This window comes from Thamnophis elegans, chromosome Z (assembly GCF_009769535.1).
Source record: "Thamnophis elegans isolate rThaEle1 chromosome Z, rThaEle1.pri, whole genome shotgun sequence".
Taxonomy (NCBI): Eukaryota; Metazoa; Chordata; class Lepidosauria; order Squamata; family Colubridae; genus Thamnophis; species Thamnophis elegans.
In genome coordinates, this window is record NC_045558.1 from 106,628,920 (window position 1) to 106,651,034 (window position 22,115).

The window sequence follows — 22,115 nt, forward strand, 5'->3', positions numbered from 1 at the left end:
TTCTTTGTGTGCAACGTATATGATATTGGGATAATATGAGAGGTGCTTTGCTGATTCTCAATTACTAGTAAGTGGGAGATTTGTTAAAGGTGTTTAGTTATATACCAAACTGCTGCTGAAAACACTGATAATCAGCGATCCAGGGTTTTACTTGTGGGAGAGAGGGAGGCTGGAGTAGTAAGCAGCAAGTAGAAAAGCATCAAAAGGTATTGAAAAAGTTCAGTTGTGTGCCCTTACTAGCTGGGAGCAAAAAGACCAAATACTATAAATAAAGTTCAAGTCTTTGTTCACTTATCAATAGAGAATGCGGTTTTAGCAAACTTCAACAAGATGCATTAAGATCAACCTAGTTTTTTTTGCATTTGACTGATGTGGGAAATGACATTAAAGAGAATATTTAGTTGAAATTACATTTATACAGAGACAGGAGAGAGAATAATTTCAAAGTGAGCAATACAATTGGAAGGTTGCACCTCACAATTTAAGTGCATTTTTAGAGCTTATTTGATCTAATTCTGCATTTTAAAACCTATTTTACCTTGCTTAATCTATATACTTAGGAAAGGGATACACAAGAAATTAGGATGCAATACTTATTTTAAGTTACTGGGCATGGTTCACTTTGCTTTTAGCATATAAGATTTTGTGTTGTATCTGTTTTTTTCAAACACATGGTTGAAGTCCCAAAGCCTAGAAGCTTATTATTTAATTATGAAGTGAAACATTCTACAGGGAACAAAACTGCACTAAATACCGTATTGAATATAAAACGCCTTTGAGTGAAAAATGACTCCTGGTGACTGTGAGCAAGAACACTTAGTTTTTTGGCAATGTTTTTGGATATCTTGGCTCCTATGAAATTCACAACTTTCCATGAACCTATATTGGTAGTTAAAAACTAAAATGTAGGTTTTAGTTGGTACAAAATTGTCTGGAAAATTGCCAGGATTGAATTACTACAATAGAAAACCACAAGCAAAATATTTTTTTCATTGAAGGCAAGAGTATAGAGTGATGCTTAACTGAAGTTATGCTTCCAAGCCCTCAGCTTCTCTGCTTCCACTTATATAACACCCAATACTGAAAGGGAGTCCATGCTTATTTCACAAAACAGTCACTCCAGTATGATTTAAATGATGGGCAAGTTCTTGCAATCAAATATAGCAAACGAAATACAGCAATTGTATTTGGCCCTGAAGGGGAAAAAATGAGAACAGAACAGTATGTTAAAAGAAATGTATGCAGGAACTAAAGGGAAAAAGATCTTTGTTGGTTTGCACATGAATTTTCTTCATAATGGGGTTAGATTTTTACAAGTTATTGACTTGTAGAATTGAATCCAATTCTGTGACCTCCATCACACCACCACAGGAATCTTGATTTGTTTGCCATGCATACTTTTATATGATATGCAAAGGCATTTTTACATGATTAAGCTATAGTCTCTGCTACATTATAGTAATGTTCTATTAACGATAAGGGTCTTCTTCAAATAGAACTTGACTCCTGGTGAATTGGGAACACATGTTCAGTTTTCTTGGTATGACTACAAGAAGTGGTTTGCCATTGCTTTCTTAAATCTGTGTACACCCTTGTTTTAAACTTCCCAGGTGTCGCTGTCCAAGCCAAATAAGCTTGGCCAAGTGCTGTTCTTTAATGAGAGTTTTGCAAAACTGTACTGTTGCATAATTAAATCACAAGCAATCAAAGTATTTGCTAACAAGTCACAGCAGGTTCCTCAGATATTCATTTAGGTAGCAGGAGTTGTTGGAAATGAGCTTTCAATATAACTAAAGACCTTTAGACGTCTGAATGAAAATTTAAAAAAATGTACAAGAGACCAATTTGTACCAGAAAGTTGCAAATTCTTCCTAAATGCAGAAATGAGTTTAACTGGCTCCTATCCCTGCGAAATAAAAGGCCTGACTGCTTTGATGTCGCGGGGAAGGCAGGCACCATGGGTGTATTTTGCTTATGTAAAGATTCATCCAGCGATTCCAGGCACGTTCGACTAGAATCCATCTTACGTTTAAGGGAAAATTAGGCACCTACTGCTTATGCACTGTCGGCTCTAAGCCAAATTATGGAGGAGGCATAGATTTAGAATCTATGAGGGTTGAACTTTCAGCTACCGGCTATCGGGCTTCGTAGCGCCTTCCTTTTTCTGGGCAACAGAAGAGACTCCTGCCTGACCTTAGTAACGCCCGGGAAACGGGGTCTTCAAAACACGTGCCCAGGCAGACACGCGCATCAGTAGCCCGGAGGTAGGGCTGCGTGCCGGCTTGCAAAATCCTACACGCACTTCCCACCCTTCCGCTTTGACGTGCGAGGCGGCGGTGGGGTTCTCGGACGTGAAGATGGCAGCGCTGGCGGAGCCTCTAGGGCTGGAGAGAGGTAAGGATGGAGATGGCTTTGCCTCGGAACGGAGGTTCGCGTCGAATGTGCCTGGTGAACCGAAGACAGAAATGGTAGGGCAGCCTCTGGAGCGAAGGAGGGGATGTGATCATAGCTGGAATCTAATCGCCCCGACTGGCGACAGAGAGGACGGAGTATCTGCAGACTTCTGGGGAGGGCTGGTGACATAAGAGTCGCCGTGGGTTCGGCGGCAGAAGAGCAGGGATGGAAGGTGAGGACATGCGGTGCTTCCTGCTAGAATATGGTGGAAACTGCTGCTAGATTTCCTTTCTGGCCAGGGCCCCGGTCGAGGAGACCCGAGCCAGGTTCTCTTCGTCTCTCCCCTTTCCCTAGGTAGTGAGAAGCAGCGCCCCGGAACGGCGAAAGCCAAAAGCCGTGGCTAGGTTACACTCTTCCTCCACTCGCTTTCAGTTCGGTCGCAAATGCTCTGTACGACTCCCGTTCTCTTTCTTGTATTAATATTATTATTTTATTTTGCAGATGTGGCTCGAGCAGTCGAATTGCTGGAGCGGCTGCAACGCAGTGGGGAGGTGGCCCCCCATAAATTGCAAGCCCTTCAGAGGGTGCTACAGAGCAAATTCTGTTGTGCCATAAGGGAGGTGAGACTGAGAAGTTTGTCCTATTTAAGTTGCCCCTCCTTACTTATCCTGCCTTCCATATTTCTGCTTGTGTTTAACCTCCCCCCCCCCCTTTTAGGGATGAGCTTCTTTAGAAAGATATTTGGGAGTTGGGAAGGCGGAGTTAAAGATGATGGTTAGAGTGCCAGTTTTTCAAAATACATTTAGTATAAATGCTGATTGGTTTCTACCCTGTGCTTAGGCTGGGCCAAAAGATGGTTAGGAAATTTTGTTGGAACCTAATCTTTATCTTATTGCTTATTAACCAGGCCCATGTTAAAAGGCAGAATGTATCTGATTTGAATGGGTATAAACAGCTATATTACAAAACAGACAGCATTTGTTCTGAAGGTCCTCTCCTCCCTTCCCAGCACCCAGTCACAATTCTTCATCACCTCCTAACATGTAATTTCTGGTAATTGCACAGTTGGTATAATACATATCATGATAGCATTCTCCTTTCAATCCACCCCCTACCACCATTTCAACCTTTTACTCTGTATCAGATTCTCTCCAAGAATTTCGCTTAACCTCTTCCTTTTCTGGCTGATAGTTATTTCTGATTTTTTGATTCCTTTAGTCTCCCTTTTTCTTTTATTACCAATTGCATCTAACCTGGATCTTGAATTTTGCAGAGTCTTGCCATTGGAAAACAACTTCCTTATATCCTCTCTTGTATTTCTGGACAGGTTTATGAGCAGCTCTATGACACTTTGGATATCTCGGGAAGTGCTGAGATCCGGGCACATGCTACTGCTAAGGTAATTCAACAAGCTTGTTATGGTGCTACTACTGATAGTGCTGTAGAAGTCTGTATCTGTGTCTTGCCCTCTGCAAATCTAGAAAAAAGCACAACTCTTTAAAGTTTTTATTGACAAGTGCCATAAGCACATCCATGTGCTTTCAAATCATATTTTCCCCTTCAAATCTGCATCTCTTCTCCCCCAGTCCATTGATTTCCTGTTAAGGATTCAGGATATACTAGGGTTGTGTAATGAATTGGATTTGAATGAACAAAAGTGTTTTGAGACATATGGGGGCAGTCAGTAATATGTGTCTACCCTCCACAGCTGCAGCACAATCTGAGATATGATGTATTTGATTTCAGACATGTGTTATGCGCCTATACCTAGTGGGTGTGGGTGGGCAGGGGTAATTCCATAACTTTGCATTTCCTTCCAAAATGAAATACATCTGGCATTAATATCTCTGTGTAAGACATCTGCTCATGTTGTGCCTGCTTTATTGTTATATTTTCCCTTTTGGTTTTCTAATCCAGCCACCAAAACCTGGCTGTTCCGGCAGGCCTGGGGCTGTTGATTAATGTCCAGCCCCACCTAGACAGAATGGATGGTGTGTAATTTTAATAACTGTATTTTTATTCTTAATTTTTTTTAAAAAAAATTATCTCGTTTCTGTAAGCCACCCAGAGTCCTACGGGATTGGGTGGAATACAAATTTTATTAAATTTCAAATTTCAAATTATCATTACTTCAGTGTGTTCAGTATAATTAATATTTATTCATGCTTGGTCAAATATTTTGGGAATGAAACGTGGATCAGGAATTTTTGAAACAATTATTTTAAATACTGGAAGAATGTGAACAAAATAAAATGATGGCTACCTATACATGTCTTTGAGTATCATAGAAGTAGGTCATTGGTAGTAACTCATCCTACTGGGTCTATGTATTCTTGGAACTCAAGGCTAAAAACCTTTCATTGTGACTAAAAAAAAAAAAGAAATATATCTGTTGTGAGAAACAGTGTCACATTCCTTAAAACTTCTGAAATGGAAATGGATACTCGTTTATTTATTGCCTCACCTGCTCTTCTACCAAAAATGTTCTCTGAGGCATTACATAAAAATAATTCTTTATAAAAATAAGTATCTTTAAGATTCATAATTAAGGGATATGACTGAGCAATGACTGCAGGATGAGAAATAAAAGCTCTTAAAATATCAAATTGATACATGATCATAGATCATATTGACTTTTTAATGTTACAGTAAATGTATATAGAGGGAAGCTTTGTCTTTTTCCTAACATTTGGTAAACTGTTACCTAATGCTTGTAATTTATAAATTCTTTTTTTTTCTTTGTGTTTCTCTTCTCCTTCCTTGGTTTCTGGTCCTCCTCCTCCCCCGCTTTCTGTTTCTCCTGAAAAATAAAATAAAGTAGATAGGGTGGCAGCAACCATACAATTAAAACCTCTCTGCTTTTTAAAGTGTATTGCACTTGCGACACACATTAAAAAGGAGGTAGAGCTTTGATTGTGTGGTTGCAGTTGTCACCTTCACTCTTCCTCCTACTGTACCTCTATATTTGAAGCAAAGGGGATTGGGAGGAAGAAAATGAGGTTGGAAGTTTACACCTGTTGCATGTATAGAAGAAACTCATATAGTTGCTACATGGTATTGATTTTCTTTTCAGAACTTAAGCTCCCTTTTTGTTTTTAAACACATTTCCAAAACCAACATATAGAACTATTTGGTTCACCGACAAATGTGCGATAGACATATGCGCACCGACAAAACCGCGACATCAAAATCGCTAATTGATTTTCAACAATAGCGCGACGACAAATGTGCAATGACAAAATCGCACATACGTATGTTATAACCCTAACCCTAAACATTTTTCAATTTTATTGTCTTTGCGCTTTTGTTGGCGCGATTTTGACGTCGCAGTTTTGTCGGCGCGCATATCTCTATCGCGCATTTGTCGGGTCATGGAACTATTTAAGTTATCCGATTTGGATTAAGTACAAAAGGAGCTATTGGAAATATAGAATTGAAGGAAATTATGTAATTTCAATATAGACTGAAAAATGAATAGAGCTGGGTATCTAGCGTAAAACAGGAATGGTCACATTTTAATTTATTATCTCTACAATATTTGTCATTAAATGCTCAATTTCCACTAACAGTCGTGCTACAAAGCTATGTGCCAAATTGTGATAACAGAACATGGAAGTAACCTCAAATAGAATTTCTATGCAGAAATTTGTTTACAGTATCAGAACTAGAAATTCTTTAAAATTTGTACTGTTTGGTATGTTGTGATTATTGACTTGGAGTCTCCTGGTCTTTCCTTTGTGTATGCAGGCAACAGTGGCAGCCTTTGCAGCTAGTGAGGGCCATGCGCACCCCCGGGTTGTCGAGCTGCCAAAGACAGATGAGGGCCTAGGCTTTAACATCATGGGGGGCAAGGAGCAGAACTCTCCCATCTATATTTCTCGCATCATCCCAGGAGGTGTTGCTGATCGCCATGGTGGGCTGAAGCGTGGAGATCAACTGCTGTCTGTCAATGGTGTGGTAGGTATTGTGTGAGAGGAGACATGGGTCCTTCTATGTCTGTATGACAAAGAGGTAGAGATGTGCATGGTATTTTGGGGCACTGATTGTCAACTTCCTGATCCCAGTGAAGGGTGAAGAACAAGTGCGTTAGGCAGACAAAATGTCTTTCAGCAAATAGTGGGATAGAATATGTTGCAGAGTTGAGGGGAAGACAGAAAAGATTGACTAGCCTTGAATTATTGATGTAGAGTGAGAGACTGAGGCGGATTGTCCCTAAACATTCACATAGTTCTATCCAGTAATATCTGCAACGAACGCCTTAGCTTGGCAGAATTCCTGTCAATAGGTGAAGTAGCATAAGCATACCACTCTGCGACATTCCTGGTTCCTGTGCCTGACAAATAGAGAGGTGTGTACCTTCTGCCAGTCTTATCTAGTATCAGGTGGCCTGGGAATAGGGAAATTTTAATTTCCTACCATTTTTCCAGAATTGCTCCAGGCCACTGTAGGAAATGATAAACTGTCATTTTAATTTCACACAATACTTCGGCATAATGCTTCACTGAGCAAACAGAAAGGCAGCTCTCCCAGATCCACTTCTCTTCACCCTTAGAACGTTGGGAAAAAAATACTTAAAGCTCAGAATAGGCATCAGGTGAGGCTTGTAGTGCTGAAAAGTGCCCAAAATATCCTCTGCTTATGTTGGGCTTGGGATTTAATAGATAGGTTGGTTAAGGATTTGAGAGCATTTCAATGAGCAGAACCTCCATTTTGGATAAATTACTTTAAAAGTTACGATATTTTTTAGCAATTATTAAGGTTTATAGCAATTTATGCATGAGGAAAATAATTTATGACATGAAATAAATCTATATATTGATTATGTAAGACATCTGTTTGTATTACAGGATATGTGGTAGCGGAGATAATCCTCTCTTCTGCCTTCTCTTAAACTGGCATTTCCTAAAACCTAATCTGGTACAATTCTCTGAACTACAGTCCCAATATATCCAGAGGGCATCCATTTGTAGAAAAAGCTATACATTAACAGCAAATCTTTATGAAGCCAAAACTATATAATGCATACTCTTAATAGAAGTCATTCATTGGAATATGAGTCCAGAAACATCTTTTTGTGAAAAGGGCAGTGGTGGGTTTCAAAAATTGTTTGAACCTACTCTGTGGGTGTGGCCTCCTTTGTGGGAGTGGTTTGCCACCCATGTGACCGGATGGGAGTGGCTTGCCACCCATGTGTCCGGATATGAAGATGCCGACGACACTTGTCAGAACCACCTTAAATTGCCTCACACACATGCATAAGAATATGATGTACACTTGGTTTTTAAAAGGCATCTTTGGTTTGTGTTAAAACAACTTCAACACACGCAATGTTCTGATTGCACCACAAACACAGTAGTCATCCTTACCTTTCACAGAGGCACTGAGTTTTATAAATAGGAGCATGATAGTGTAGAATAATCAGATCCAAGAACCAGGGGTAGGTTTCAAAAAAGTTTGGAACCTCTTCTGTAGGTGTGGCCGGCTTTCCAGGTCCACTGGTGGAACCTCTTCTAACCGGTTCGGTAGATTTGACGAACCGGTTCTACCGAATAGGTGCGAACTGGTAGGAACCCACCTCTGGAAAAGGGACACTACTATAAGTTGTAGCAGAACCTTTCCTTACAAATCCCAGCTCAGTGACAAGAACCATGCTTATTGCCAAAGAAATACAGGCCAAATAAGGGGAGAAATAGTTTGAATGATCTTTTTAGAGATATTATTGCCTGGAAAGCTGAATAACTACCCTCTCCTATCCGTAGCATTTTTGTCTGAAGTAGCACTTACATGAATTTGTAATTTAAGGTAGAAAAGGTGGCAGTTCCTCACCAACCCCACCAGTGATGTGGGGGGGCAGGATTGTGGGCAGGATTGTAAGAGGAACGGTCCTTCTCCCCCTTCCCTCTCCTCCCAAAGACCCTGCCTTTTTGTCTCCCATCTTGTAGAGTGTGGAGGGTGAGCAACATGAACGGGCAGTGGAACTTCTGAAAGCAGCACAAGGCACAGTGAAACTGGTTGTACGCTACACACCCAAAGTACTTGAAGAGATGGAGGCACGCTTTGAGAAGATGAGGACAGCACGGCGCCGGCAGCAACACAACAGTTACTCGTAAGAATTGATTCTGAAATAAGCGTTGAGAATTGCAGGTACCCACCAGGTTGCCAGCTTTTGTTTCAGAGGCAAGAGAAGAAGTTGGTGGCTTCCCCCCCCCCCCCCATACTCCCCCATTCCTGAAAACACCAGCTTCTGCTTGTGCTTTAGAGCAGAAGTCCCCAACCTTTCTTGCACCAGGGACCAGTTTTGAAAGAAAAACTGTCTTCCACAAACTGGGCTGGAGTGTTTCGCATGCAACCTAGATCTGTTCATGCACAGATGAAGCTTCGCTCGCTCGCCGCTTCTGTGGCCTGGTTCCTCACAGGCCATGAACTGGTATCAGACCACTGCCCAGAAGTTGGGGACCACTGCTTTAGAGGATTGTCTTGTCTTCTAAGCAAAAATATTATGGAGTGGATGGTTAATTTTGTGGGTTTTTTAAACACATTCAAAAGAGAGCAATATTTATAATGTATCTTTTACTGAAGCAGTTCAGGAAGATGGTTTTAAGTTCATTGGGAAATCTAAGAAAAAAGCTCCATTCATTCATTCATTCATTCATTCTATTTGCCACCTATATCTCTATAGGTCTATTGTGGAGGCCTACAACAATAAAATGGAAAAAATGATATAATGATAGCAAAGGAGAAAATCAATAAAAATAGTGCAAATACAATAATATGAAATTAAAAGGATGAGTAGAAGGGAGAGCAGGAAGTGCAGAGGGGAGGTAGGGTCAGCAAGTTAGTCCAGCAGCCACTTCCTATATTTTACTCACCGATTGGGTCCCCAGGCCAACTGGCAGAGCCAAGTCTTCAAATTTGTGGAAGGATAGGGGGGGGGGGAATCTTACGGGGGGGGGGGCAGGAAGTTCCAGAAGCCTAGCATTGTAACAGAGAAGGCTCTTCTCATGAATTCCATTGGTCAGAGTTCCTTGACTGACAGGATCCTCAACAGCCTCTTCTGCCAATATGACTAGGGTGGGCTTGTTTTAGAGGGACCAGAAAGTTCATCAGGTAGTCTGGACCTCTGCCGTGGAGGGCTTTAAAGGTCATAACCATAATTTGAACTTCCATAACTTGGAAACAAGTGGCAGCCCTGCTGCTTGTGAAGCAGTGATGTAACCTGGATCATTCTACAGGCCCCAAAGACTGCTTATGATGCTGCATCTTACATAATTTGAAGCTTCCAAATGTATTTCAAAACTTGCCCGAAGTAAAGCTCATTTTGTTAATCCAGATGAGAGATGACAAGGGCTTGAGTGACCAAGTGCAGGGAGTCCAGATCCAGGAAAGATCAGAGTTGGTGCACTGGTCAAAGCTGTGCAAAAGCTCTTCTAAACACAGCCGCCACCTGAACTTCAAGCAGAAGTTGTAAGTTCAGCAGAACTCCTAACTAGTGTAGGGGTTGTGAACTGGGTCTGAACGAGGTACTTCAACCCCATCCAGAACTAAGGATGCCAAAGACTTGTATCTGGAAGCTCCATGCACCCAAAGCCACCATCTTGCCATGGTTCAGTCATAACACGTCCCATATCCAGGCCCCTACAGCTTCCAAGCACAACAGAGCAGGAGTATCAAGGACCACAGGCCAGATCCGGCCCACAGAATACTTTGATCTGGCCTGCGGGGCCGCCCTGAAAACAGAGAAGCACTGGCCCGTGATGCCTCTGCCAGCAAAAATGGAGCTCAGGAAGGCCACATGCAGCCCTCCCGAGTTCTGTTTTCACCGGCAGAGGGTTGGAGGAGGCCGTCGCAGCCGAAAATGGAGCTTGGGAGGCCATTTTCTCTGACATAGCTCTCGGGCCACCACAGACATCCCTGACATGAGTGATATTGAGCTGGCCACGCTAACTCCGCCCCACCGAGGTCAAACACGTCCCTAATGCGGCCCTCAATGAAATTAAGTTTGACTCCCCTGCTGTAGAGCTACCCTCATCACCAGGTTACCAGGTGGATATGTGAAGTTGAGTATCATCAGCATATTGATGATATTTCAATCCATGGTGATGGATGATCTCACCCAGCGGCTTCGTGTAGATGTCAAAAATAAATGCAGTGAATACCAAGCCCTGGGATAAGGCATAAGAGAGGCTGGATCTCTTGCTCCCTATCAATACTGATTGAGACCAACCTTGGAGAAAGGAGCTCAACCAGCACAAATGCATGTTGCTAAGTCCTAAGCTACGAAGCAGGCCCACAGGATATCCTGGTCAATGGTATTAAGGGCTGCTGAGATGTCAAAGAGAGCCAGGATGGTTGCACTACCTCCATCCCGCTCTTGCCAGAGATCATTCACATGTGTCATTCAATGTGATTTCTGTGTCAATAGCTGTGCCTGAAATCAGACTGAAACTTTGAACATTGTTTTCAGAGGTTCTTCTTGATACAGAGGTTGTTATTTAGGAGCACATTTTCTCTTTCCAATTAATTCAATTGGAGCCATGACTCAGGTTGGGATTGTAATAGAAGATGGAGGACCGAGTCTATTTTCTCCAAGCCAGTGTCTGAATTTAAGTTTTTAACACACACATACTGTTGCCAACTTTGCAAATTGTATGTCTAGTTTGGCTTTCAGTGGAATTATCAGCCAAGCATTCAGCTTGGGACTAAAACAAACTCTTTGCAATCCAAATCATTTAAAACGCTGTTTCTCTGCAACTTTAAGGGGTGTGGGCTTCAATTCCCCTAGCTCGACAGCTGGGTGGGGAATCCTGGCAATTGAAGTGCATGTATCTTAAAATTTGTTGAGATGAAGAAACACTGATTTAAGCCACAGTGAACAGATCTAGCTTCAAGTTCCAACAAATCTGAAATGTGGGTTTTCATATATTCTGACTGTTAGATATTCTTGTGAAAATCTAATTTTTTTACTCAGTCTTGAGAATTTTGGCTGTAAATTTCTCTAAGCAGACATCTATCTGCTTAGAGACTTCTGAAACCAGTGCCTGATGGACTTATGGACCCTTTGAGGTTCCAGACGGAGCTTGGGGTTATTCCTGATACCCTCGCCCACAGTTCGGCGGAGACTCTGGCTGCCGCCTGGTACTCGGCGGCGTCGGAGTCTCTCGACCGGATTGCGCCACTACGGCCCCTCCGGGTCAGTGGATCCCGGAGAGCTCCCTGGTTTACCGAGGAACTCCGGGAGAAGAAACGCCGGAGGAGATGCCTAGAGCACCAGTGGAGGTCCGATAGGTCCGAGGCAAACCGAGCACTCTTAACTACCTGCACCAAGGACTATGTCCGAGCATTAAGAACTGCAAAAAGATCATATATTTCTTCCTTGGTTGCGTCCGCCGAGTCACGCCCAGCCGCCCTGTTCAGGATAACCCGCTCCCTCCTTAATAGGAGGGATGCGGGAGACCCCTTGCAGGGTAGGGCTGAGGATTATGCTCAATTCTTGGCGGACAAAGTAGCTCGGTTTCGATCGGACTTGGACTCCACCGCAGTAGATCCAGCTGAGACACAGGAGGATTATTTGCCACACCAGTTCTGGGTTGAGTTCCAGGAAGTTGCCTCTGGGGATGTGGACAAGGCCATCCGAGCTGTAAGTGCCTCCACTTGTATTCTGGACCCGTGTCCCTCCTGGCTGGTGGCCAACAGCAGGGAGGTGACACATGGCTGGATCCAGGCGGTTGTCACCGCCTCCCTTCGGGAGGGGCACTTCCCCGCCGTACTTAAATCGGCGGTGGTGAGACCCCTCCTAAAGAAACCATCGTTAGATCCAGCCATCTTAAACAACTTTCGTCCTGTCTCCAACCTTCCCTTTATCGGGAAGGTTGTTGAGAAGGTGGTGGCCTTTCAGCTTCGACGGGCCTTGGAGGAAGCTAGCTATCTTGACCCCTTCCAGTCCGGCTTCAGACCTGGTTACAGCACAGAAACCGCTTTGGTCGCATTGACCGATGATCTCTGGAGGGCCAGAGATGGAGGCTATGCGTCCATCCTGGTTCTCCTTGACCTCTCAGCGGCTTTCGATACCATCGACCATGGTATCCTTCTGCGACGACTGCGGGAGGTGGGAGTGGGAGGCACTGTTCTGCGGTGGTTCTCCTCCTACCTCTCGGACAGGTCGCAGTCGGTGTTAGTCGGGGGGCAGAGATCGTCCCTGAGGCCCCTAACATGTGGAGTACCTCAGGGTTCGGTCTTATCCCCCCTACTATTTAACATATACATGAAACCGCTGGGCGAGATCATTCGGAGGCACGGGATAAAATACCATCAATATGCGGACGATACGCAATTGTATCTGTCCGCCCCGTGCCAACTCAATGAAGCGGTGGACGTGATGAACCAGGGTCTGGAGGCCGTTAAGAACTGGATGAGTGCTAACAAACTGGTGCTCAACCCGGATAAGACCGAGTGGCTGTTGTGTTTCCCCCCCAATAATTTGGCTAATACACCAACGCTTAGGCTGGGGGGTCAAATTTTATACCCCTCAGATAGGGTCCGCAACTTAGGAGTCCTCCTGGATCCACAGCTGACTTTTGACCACCAGCTGTCAGCTGTGACCAGGGGGGCATTTGCCCAGGTTCGCCTGGTCCGCCAGTTGCGGCCCTACCTAGATCGGGGGGCTCTCACAACAGTCACTCGAGCCCTTGTGATCTCTAGACTGGAATACTGCAATGGGCTCTACATGGGGTTGCCCCTGAAGTGCATCCGGCGACTACAGCTAGTCCAAAATGCAGCCGCGCGAGTGATAGTGGGCGCACCTCGGTTCGCCCACGTTACACCTGTCCTCCGCGAGCTGCACTGGCTACCTGTTGGTCTCCGGGTGCGCTTCAGGATACTGATGACCATCTTTAAAGCACTCCATGGTAGTGGATCTGGGTACTTGAGAGACCGCCTTCTGCCGATTACCTCCCTGAATCGACCAATCAGATCTCACAGACTGGGCCTCCTCCGAGTTCCATCTGCCAGTCAATGTCGACTGGCGACCACACGGAGGAGGGCCTTTTCTGTTGCTGCCCCGACCCTATGGAACGAGCTCCCCATGGAGATCCGCACCCTCACCACGATCCAGACCTTCCGCGCAGCCCTCAAGATCTGGCTCTCCCAACAGGCCTGGGGATAGGCTTCCAATTACCCGCCCGAGTGTTTGATTGCTGAATGAAAGTTGTGTTTTATTATTTTTCTTTTGTTCACAAAGTGTTTTGTTTTGACCTTGCACTTCCCCTCCCCTGTGGTTGTAAGCCGCCCTGAGTCCCCTCAGGGAAAAGGGCGGCATATAAATCCCAATAAAACTTTAAACTTTAAACTAAACTGATACTTCCAAGTATTACCTTGTCATTGCTGCAGAACTGAAGGGGCTGGGCTAGGTATATGGAAGACTAGATGTTTGACTCCATCAAATTTATATGCTCTGAGAATAGGGGGCACTTAATATTGGTTCCTGCTTGGTTATACATAGAATCCATACCATGTTGCTGTCACAAATTTGGGGTTTTTTTCTCTTTTATTCCTACAGATCCTTGGAGTCCCGGGGATAAATTTGCACAAGAGTTAATTGGGCAGCTGATGAACCTGATCCATCCTCCCTATCCTTTGGAATGGTTTTATCTGTATAGCGGAGACATATTTATCTAGTCCCTTTCCCTGAGTTGGGAGGTGGGCTTCAGTGTACAGTATTTATTCTTTACATTCCTCTTATTTAAAAAGATGTTCGGTGTAAACAATTCTATATGTTTGTGCAACACCTTAACCTTTGTGAAACTGCAGACAATAGCTACAAAACTACCAAGAGAATCATCCAAGCCTCTGATATATAGAGCTATGAAAGAAAAATATACTCTTCTACAAGAAAACTTAAAGGTGCTTTCACCACTGTAGGCAAAGAAATTCCATTTATCCAATTTTCCAGCAATTCCCAACATCATTGCTGCACTTTTGGTATAGGAAAGGTTTTTATGTTAAATAAGCAGCACTATTGAGATGTACCGTAATTCTAGATAAAGCATTAGAAGTATTCTGTAGTCATAACATTGTTAGGTGTCCATATTGTTCTTTCAGTCCCGCTTCCATGACAGGGTTATTGTGAGGAAAAAATAACAAACATGTTGTATGTTTGGTGCACTGATTGGGAGAGGCTGATAGTAACAATAGCAACAACTTGGGAGGGAGAAGATAATCTGAGGTCATTAAGATGATATCATAGTTAATCAAAACAATTTTATTTAGTCCACATTAGAACATGATACAGCATTTACAGGAGACAGATATGGGAAACACCAGTTTCAGCCCACTTGATTGTCTCTCGGTCTCCTGCTCTGTAAAATAAGAATGCAATTGCCCAAGATCTAAAAGAGTTGGAGTAAAATTCCATGAAGGAATGAATTACAGAATATTTCTGAGATACAAAATACTACAGATATATGCATAAATGAAGTGTATCCATTATGACAGTGGTTCCCAAACTTGGCAACTTTAAGACTTGTGGACTTCAACTCCCAGAATTCTCCAGCCAGCTGGCTGGAGAATTCTGGGAGTTGAAGTCCACAAGTCTTAAAGTTGCCAAGTTTGGGAACCACTGCATTATGGTATGAAAGAGGAGAGAAGTTCCCACTCCCCCAGTGACATCAGAATAGAATCTATAGTATGTTTTATCAGCTGTTTCCAAGCAGGGTTTCTCATCCTTGGAAGCTTGAAGATGTGTGGATGTCAACTCCCAGAATTCCCTAGCCAAAATGTTATTCTAAACGTATTTATTTGGAAGCAAATTTATTGGGAACCGCAAGCAAGATGTAAGTGGTAACCTCTTATTTTTTTTATCCCTTTGTGTTACCCCACTTTTCACTGCCTCCAGTTTATTCTCTTCCTCTGACCCCCCCCACTCTCCTTTCTACCGCCCCAGTTGCTGGCCAGAGGAAAGGAACCAGCAGCATGAACAAAGTGTTTGCAGAGAGCTTTTGTATCAGGTTGAGCTCTAGAGGTTTTCTGTCCCTCTTCCTTTTTCATGGCAGAACAGCAAAGTATGGAGCAAGGGAGGAATAGTGTAGGAGGGAATGCAGTGTTTTTTTATCTGTCTACCAGCAGGAGGGGATATTACTACAGTGATGAACTAAAAACCACCCTTCTAGTTTTATTCAGCAAGCTAGACTGCATTCTACAATTCACACAATCCAGTTATTATATTAATTCACTGTCTCTGCTTGCACTTTCGAACACTAAGCCAATAAATTAAGCCATGAAAAACTAACCAAGAGGAACACTAATCAAGCTGCATATGTAAACCCAACTGTTAGATCTTTTACTCACCTGGGTCAAGTAGATGTACCAACCTAACTAAAGAATTTTAGGCTGAGATAGCCATTGCTGGGAGTTGGCATGAAATTGATCAAGATTCAAAGCCTTTAAATGGTCATGGAATGCAATAAGGAAGGGCTGAAACAGAGTCTGTGTACTGGCATGATCAAGACCTCTGATTCACTATGATTTTCATGGAGGAATATGTGACAGGCGTGGTCTTCAACTCCACTTATGCAATCCTTGGGTCCAGCTTAAACCATTTGTTTACCAACAGTTCGAAGTTACAGCTGTACTGAAAAAGTGACTCATGATTGGCTCTTTTGTCTATGACTTGCAGCATTTTTGTATTCGGAATATCAAAATTTGGGTGCTTGGCAACCGACATGTATTTACAATAGTTGCATTGTCCCAGGGTCATGTGATCACCATTTGTGACCTTCCCAATCAGCTTCCAATAAGCAAAGTCAAGTGGGGGGGAGCACATTTGCTTAACTGTCACATGATTTACCCCAACACCTGCAATGATTTGCTTAACCACCATGGAAAAAATGGTCATAAAATTGGGACCGAGTCACTTAACAACCTTTGCTTAGCAACAGAAAGTCCAAATTATGGTTGTAAGTTGAGGCATACCTGTACTGGTGCTACAACACCTACTTATTTTGCTGCCAACCCTTGACTGTGTATTCATAGACTTTTAGCAGTGCATTTTTCTTCTCTTTTCTCCAAGATAAGCCCATTTCTTATCAACATGAAAAATAACTAAGAGAGTCCTCGCCCGGTACATGCTTGGCAGCTTTTTAACTCAAAATGCAATATAGAACAGACGTCCCCAAACCTTTTTAGTTAATGGCATCCTTGGTGGCTTTGTAATTTTTTCATAATGCTCTGAGGCCAAAACTGTGAACTATCTTAAATTAATAGTTCACTTGCTGTCTGACAGATGTCAAATATCACTGTGTTTTCCTTAAAAAATTAAATATTCCATGATGCCCCTGTGACTTTGTTGCCACATCCTAGGATAGAAATAAAGTTCAAACCTAACCTTATATTTAATCCTAGAGGAATTCTGCTTCTAAAAAATAAATCATAAAACTTTGAGGGAAGTTGAAATTATACTCCAATAAATCTGTTTGCATTCTTCAAAACCCCCATGAGAAAAAAAATGTTAGATCCTTACTCTGCATGCAGTGGTTTCCTCATGCTGATATTAGTTATGTTGTTCTTCCCTGCTCTGTTGAGGATGTGGTCCAAATGCAGTATTATGGTCAAAGAAGTAGGCATAGTTTTCAGTGTGTTGGCTAAGAACTTAAACAATCACTAGAAAGCTTGCTATTTAAAAGTTTTGAACTTGTAGAAATATTTGTTATCATATTGTATCTTTGGTAGGCAATTAAGTCCCAGGAAATGTAGAGGATTCCTGGACATTAGTACTGTGTACCTCATTATTTAACCCTTTCCTCTCAGGGGCTATCCTAATGAAACCCCCACTCCTAAAAGTGCATTAGTTGGGAATACCAAGAGTGTACTTCCTCACCCTCCAATCAAATAATAGCTTTGGCTCCTTTTGTGTGTGTGGGGGGGTAGAGAGTGGGGAGGCACTAACACTTTGTTCTTGCTAATTATCTGTCTACCAGTTGATGCTATTTGTGCTTTTTAAATCCTTGTTTTATCCAAAGATGCACTTAATTAGTTTAGCCCTGACAAGGTTTCATGAGCAGTTGATTATTTAAAACCTCACCCAGAATTAAGCTACGGCTGATGTTTAATTATTATAGTCTGCCCTATGTTAGTATAATAAGCATCAGTAAGAAGGATTCAGAATGCAAAGAGGATCTTTAGAGAGACATTCTTTCAAGGTCTCCATCTGCCTATGGGGATTGATACGCTTGTAATTGTTATATCATTGTATGGCTTGTCTTTAAATCTTCCTTTGTCCTGTCCTATTTGGGAAGTACTCTTCTTCACACTGTTGTTGACATAGTTCTTGTAAACAACCTCACCATAGAGCTGCTTGCAAGTACCACGTTGTCATTGTTCCTGACATACGTACCGTATACTAAATTTTAAAAAAGGATGAGGAAAAAAAAGGTGAAAGATTTATACGATCTGAAGAGAAACCAGAGTATGGACAAGGAAATTATTGGCTGGCATACACTACGACCTGATGCTAAGGACCACCTGATACTACTAGGTAGTCTTCATCATTCTTGGAGTGAAGAAGTGCCAGAGTTATTTGTGAAATTGCAACAAATTAAAGATGTGTGTGTAAATACATTAGTAAATGAAGCATGGTATTTAAGAGAGCAGCCTTGAAACGGAGTATAGTAATATTCCTGGCATCTTTTCTCCTCATGTTGAAAAGGTTGTGGAGGCAAAAGTGTTGGCATCCCAACTAGAGAATTATGATACAAATGTATGTACCAATGCTTGAGAAGCAACTTGTGTCCCGGGCTTCGTCTGGTCAAAGCAAGTTAAAGTTATTGTCATTTACACAGAAATATACTCTTGTGTTACATTACAGGCTGGTCAATTCTTCTACAGCAGGAAGGCAAGTGAAGAGAAAAAATGAAAATAAAATATAAGAAAATGAAATTCTGTTTCTATGGGAGCATGACGTAGGTGTGACACATGGTGATGTTCCTAGAAATAAGGCCAGAAATGGGTGACTTATTTTACTAGTTGTATTACTTCGAGTGGACTGCACATAGAGATGTGCTAGCAGTGGCTTGTCTTCCTGCTGGTTCCCACTTTCTTTACTCCAGATAAATCCATATACCACTTATTGCCAGGAAGAAAGTAAGTGGCAACTCCTTTCTGCAAGTGGCTAATGTGTCAGTGAGATGCGTGTTCTCACTGTGAGCACCAAGGTTCATTAAGAATCTAAAATCATTATTATGTATAGTAAGCTCAGAGATTTAGGAGAAAGTGAAAAGAGAAGAGAAGGACTGAACATTCCTTTTTTGAATAGGCTGGTTTCAGACACCTTCAGAACAATAATTGCTCTCTCAGTGAGGCTATCATTTAAGTACACATTTACGGAACATGTCTACCCAGTCCAGATCTCCCTCCCTAAAACAGTATATTGCAACAAGTGTCCCTGACCTCCATTTGCTGTTGAAATCCACTTGGTTTTAGCCCACTGGCTGTTGGTTGGGACTCTGTCCTTATCTTAACTTTAAAGAGGAAAACACAAAAGAACAGAACACCAAAATGGGGACCATTATCAAAACTCACCTGAAAGGGAAATCCCATTTGGCTCCTTAAGGTTTGAATTTCATAGGCTTCTGTGTTCTCTGCCCATTATCAATCATCTGGGATTGACAGGTCAGCTACCTTTCCTTTCTGTTATGAATTCAAGACCTTGAGTTAATTGAGAAAATATATATAATACATTAACATTGAGTAAATGCATCCCGTATTCACAGAATTGCTTCTAAATCTGTATTTAGACATTATATAGTTGAGGAATTTTTTCAATGCTCCCCCCCCAAAAAAGACTACAAATATGATTAATTGGAAAGTGTCAGATAGCCGTTTGCCCATGTTAAAGGTAGATTTTTAAGGCATGGCTTGCACTTTATATGGGGCTGCCCTTGAAAAGTGTTCGAAGACTTCAGCTAGTCCAGAATGCAGCCACGCGAGCGATTGTGGGTGCACCTAGGTACACCCACGTTACACCTATCCTCCGCGAGCTGCACTGGCTGCCCATTGGTCTCCGGACTTGCTTCAAGGTGCTAGTTGTTACTTATAAAGCCCTACATGGCATTGGACCTGGGTACCTGATAGACCACCTCCTGCCAATTACCTCCCAAAGACCAATTTGATCGCACAGGCTTGGCCTTCTCCGGGTTCCATCTGCCAGCCAATGCCGGCCTTCTCTGTTGCTCCTCCGGCCCTCTGGAACGAGCTCCCCGTGGAGATCCGGACCCTTACTACCCTCCCAGCCTTCCGTAAAGCTACTAAGTCCTGGCTGTTCCGGCAGGCTGGGGGGCTGTTAAAGCACCCAGCCCCGTCTTAAATGTGACTGTTGTGGATTTTAAAATTGTTGTATTGTCTTATTTATTCCCTCCCCTGTTTATTGTGAGCCGCCTGGAGTCCTTCGGGAGTGGGCGGCATACAAACCAATAACCTAAACCTAAACCTGATCATGAGTGCTTTGGTTGTAAGTTTCAAAGGAAACATACCTCTTTTCCAATTAAGTGCTGGAACAACACTAATATGGGCCCCCTCACCTTCACATGGACATATAAATCAATAATGTCATAATTGTACATTTATTAATTACATTCAAACATACTTACAAATATATTAAAAAGAGAATAGGTACTTCTGTAAAAGATAATAAAAACAATAATACAAATTAAAATTAGGTTTTGTAAAAGTTTTAATTTCCCCCCTTCCCTTTGAGCTCCATGGACCCCAGAATAATGTAGTGGCTGCCCTCCCCTCTCCTGAGGCCTGCTCTTTTCTACCCATTTAGAGCTCTGGCAAGATTACGGCTGCAGCAATATAGTCAGACAGTTTTTATAACTATTTTTTTCAGTAATAATTGTTATTGTATCAGTAATTGTAATCAAATAATCAGTAATTGTTTTTAAGAACCACTACAGCCTGAGTTGCTGTTTGAGAAACACTGTCTCAAATTTTAAAGCGATTGGGCTTCCTATTAGATAGTGGTATATTTGTATCAATATAAATGTTTGCCTCAGACTGACTTGTGATTGTGTGTGTGCATAAATGCCTACATAGTTAATATAATGGTTAAGATGTTAAACTGAGACACCCAGTTTGAGTTCTGACTTATTCCTCTGAATTCATCTGAGTGACTTTGGCCTAACCCTCTTCACAGAGCCATCCCAACCTATCCCACTTCACAGGATTCCTGAGGAAATAAACGAGAGGAAGCCCCCCAGGTATACCATGTTGAATTCTCAGAGGAAGGCAAGATAGAAGTGCAATAAATAAATAATGTCTTATGCATGCAGTGGAAGTTTTCAATGGTTTATGTACCTGTCAGGATGATCTAATGTTAGTGTTTTCCCAGCAACAAGAAGTCTTTATAAATTTTGCCCCATCATCTCTGTCAGAAATCAATCCAGTTTGAACAATTCAATCCAAATATGCCATTTCATCATGAGTGCAGCTCAAACTGCTGGAGGTAGGATCTTAACAATACAATTTTAACATAAGAGAAAAATAACTATTTTTTTTACTATTTACCATCTATTTTATATATGCTATATCTGTTAGAGATTTTTTAAAAATCCTTCAAAAGAACATTAAGCACGAAACAATAATGAGAACAAAGGAAAATTCTGTAAATATGCCCAGATAAAATCAGTTAAGCAAATAATTGAGGCTACTTTAAAAATTAAGATAAAAGCAACTTAACAAAACAGAAGCAATCCTGCAACCAGGAGAAGAAACAATTCATTTTCATCCAAGTCTGAAAGGATTAAGGGCTCAAGTAGCTACCACAGAGAAGGTGCCACTTTCTTAAGGCCCCTTTTTATAGGCCATTAATCCTCCAACTGATGTTCATGTGGTGTGCTTCTCATTTTCTTGAGCAATAAGAAATTTCAGAAGCAACAATAATAGGCTGATTTTCTTTGGAAGGGAGAGAGAAGACCAGAGGCTTAACGCCTGTCTAGTTGATTTATGATCATGGCACAAACAGCAGAAGCAGAGGTTAGCAGGTACTCCTAAAAGGCAAAATATCAGTGGAAAATAATTTGGCAATGAGCTCTCCTAAACTGCACACTGATCAGAACTCCTATCTCTTTGCCACTAAAATAACTGCCAATTGCATATTTCTCACAGATTGGCTCACAATATACTAAAGCTAAATTTAAATTCAAAGAAATAAAACAAAATTGTTCGCATACCATGGTATGCCCAAATACATAGATAATACTATGGCTCAACCAATAATTTGATTCACCACACATTAAGGCAATGGCTGTGTCCTCAGAATCACCTAGCCTTGTGGGTCACTGGGTCTGGTTCCAAAATGTTGGCTAGCATCTCTATAATGAGCATCTTCTCCAAACTCGTACCCTTCAGATGTATGTTGAATAACTCCCAGAACTCCTACTCCATGCTCTATAGAAATGTTGAAATCAGCACTAGTATCTCCTCAACCAACATAGCCAATCATGTTTTTATTTGTATAATGGGACTTTAATCTATATATATATATATAAGTGAAATACCACTCACACATCATCACAAAATCTCCAGAACCGTTAAAGCCTAAAAACTTGAAATTTGGCATGTATGTTCCTCTTGGCTTCTAGATGCTCGCTTAGAAAGGATTTTTTCAAAGCGACCATCAGAGCATTAGTATTTCTTATTATTATTAACACGCTCTGATGCCAAGGAGTTAA

At 42.0% G+C, this 22,115-nt stretch overlaps 1 protein-coding gene across 1 annotated transcript; it reads left to right on the top strand.

Annotated features, from left to right (window-relative positions):
- Positions 1 to 2,265: 2,265 nt before the first annotated feature.
- On the top strand, positions 2,266 to 14,923 carry LIN7B (lin-7 homolog B, crumbs cell polarity complex component). Its single transcript, XM_032237232.1, has 6 exons — positions 2,266 to 2,394; positions 2,896 to 3,014; positions 3,722 to 3,793; positions 6,142 to 6,351; positions 8,337 to 8,500; positions 13,949 to 14,923. Exons 1-6 carry the CDS (start codon positions 2,358 to 2,360, stop codon positions 13,968 to 13,970), a joined length of 624 nt encoding a protein of 207 aa, XP_032093123.1. The 5' UTR covers positions 2,266 to 2,357; the 3' UTR covers positions 13,971 to 14,923.
- The last annotated feature ends 7,192 nt before the right edge of the window (positions 14,924 to 22,115 follow it).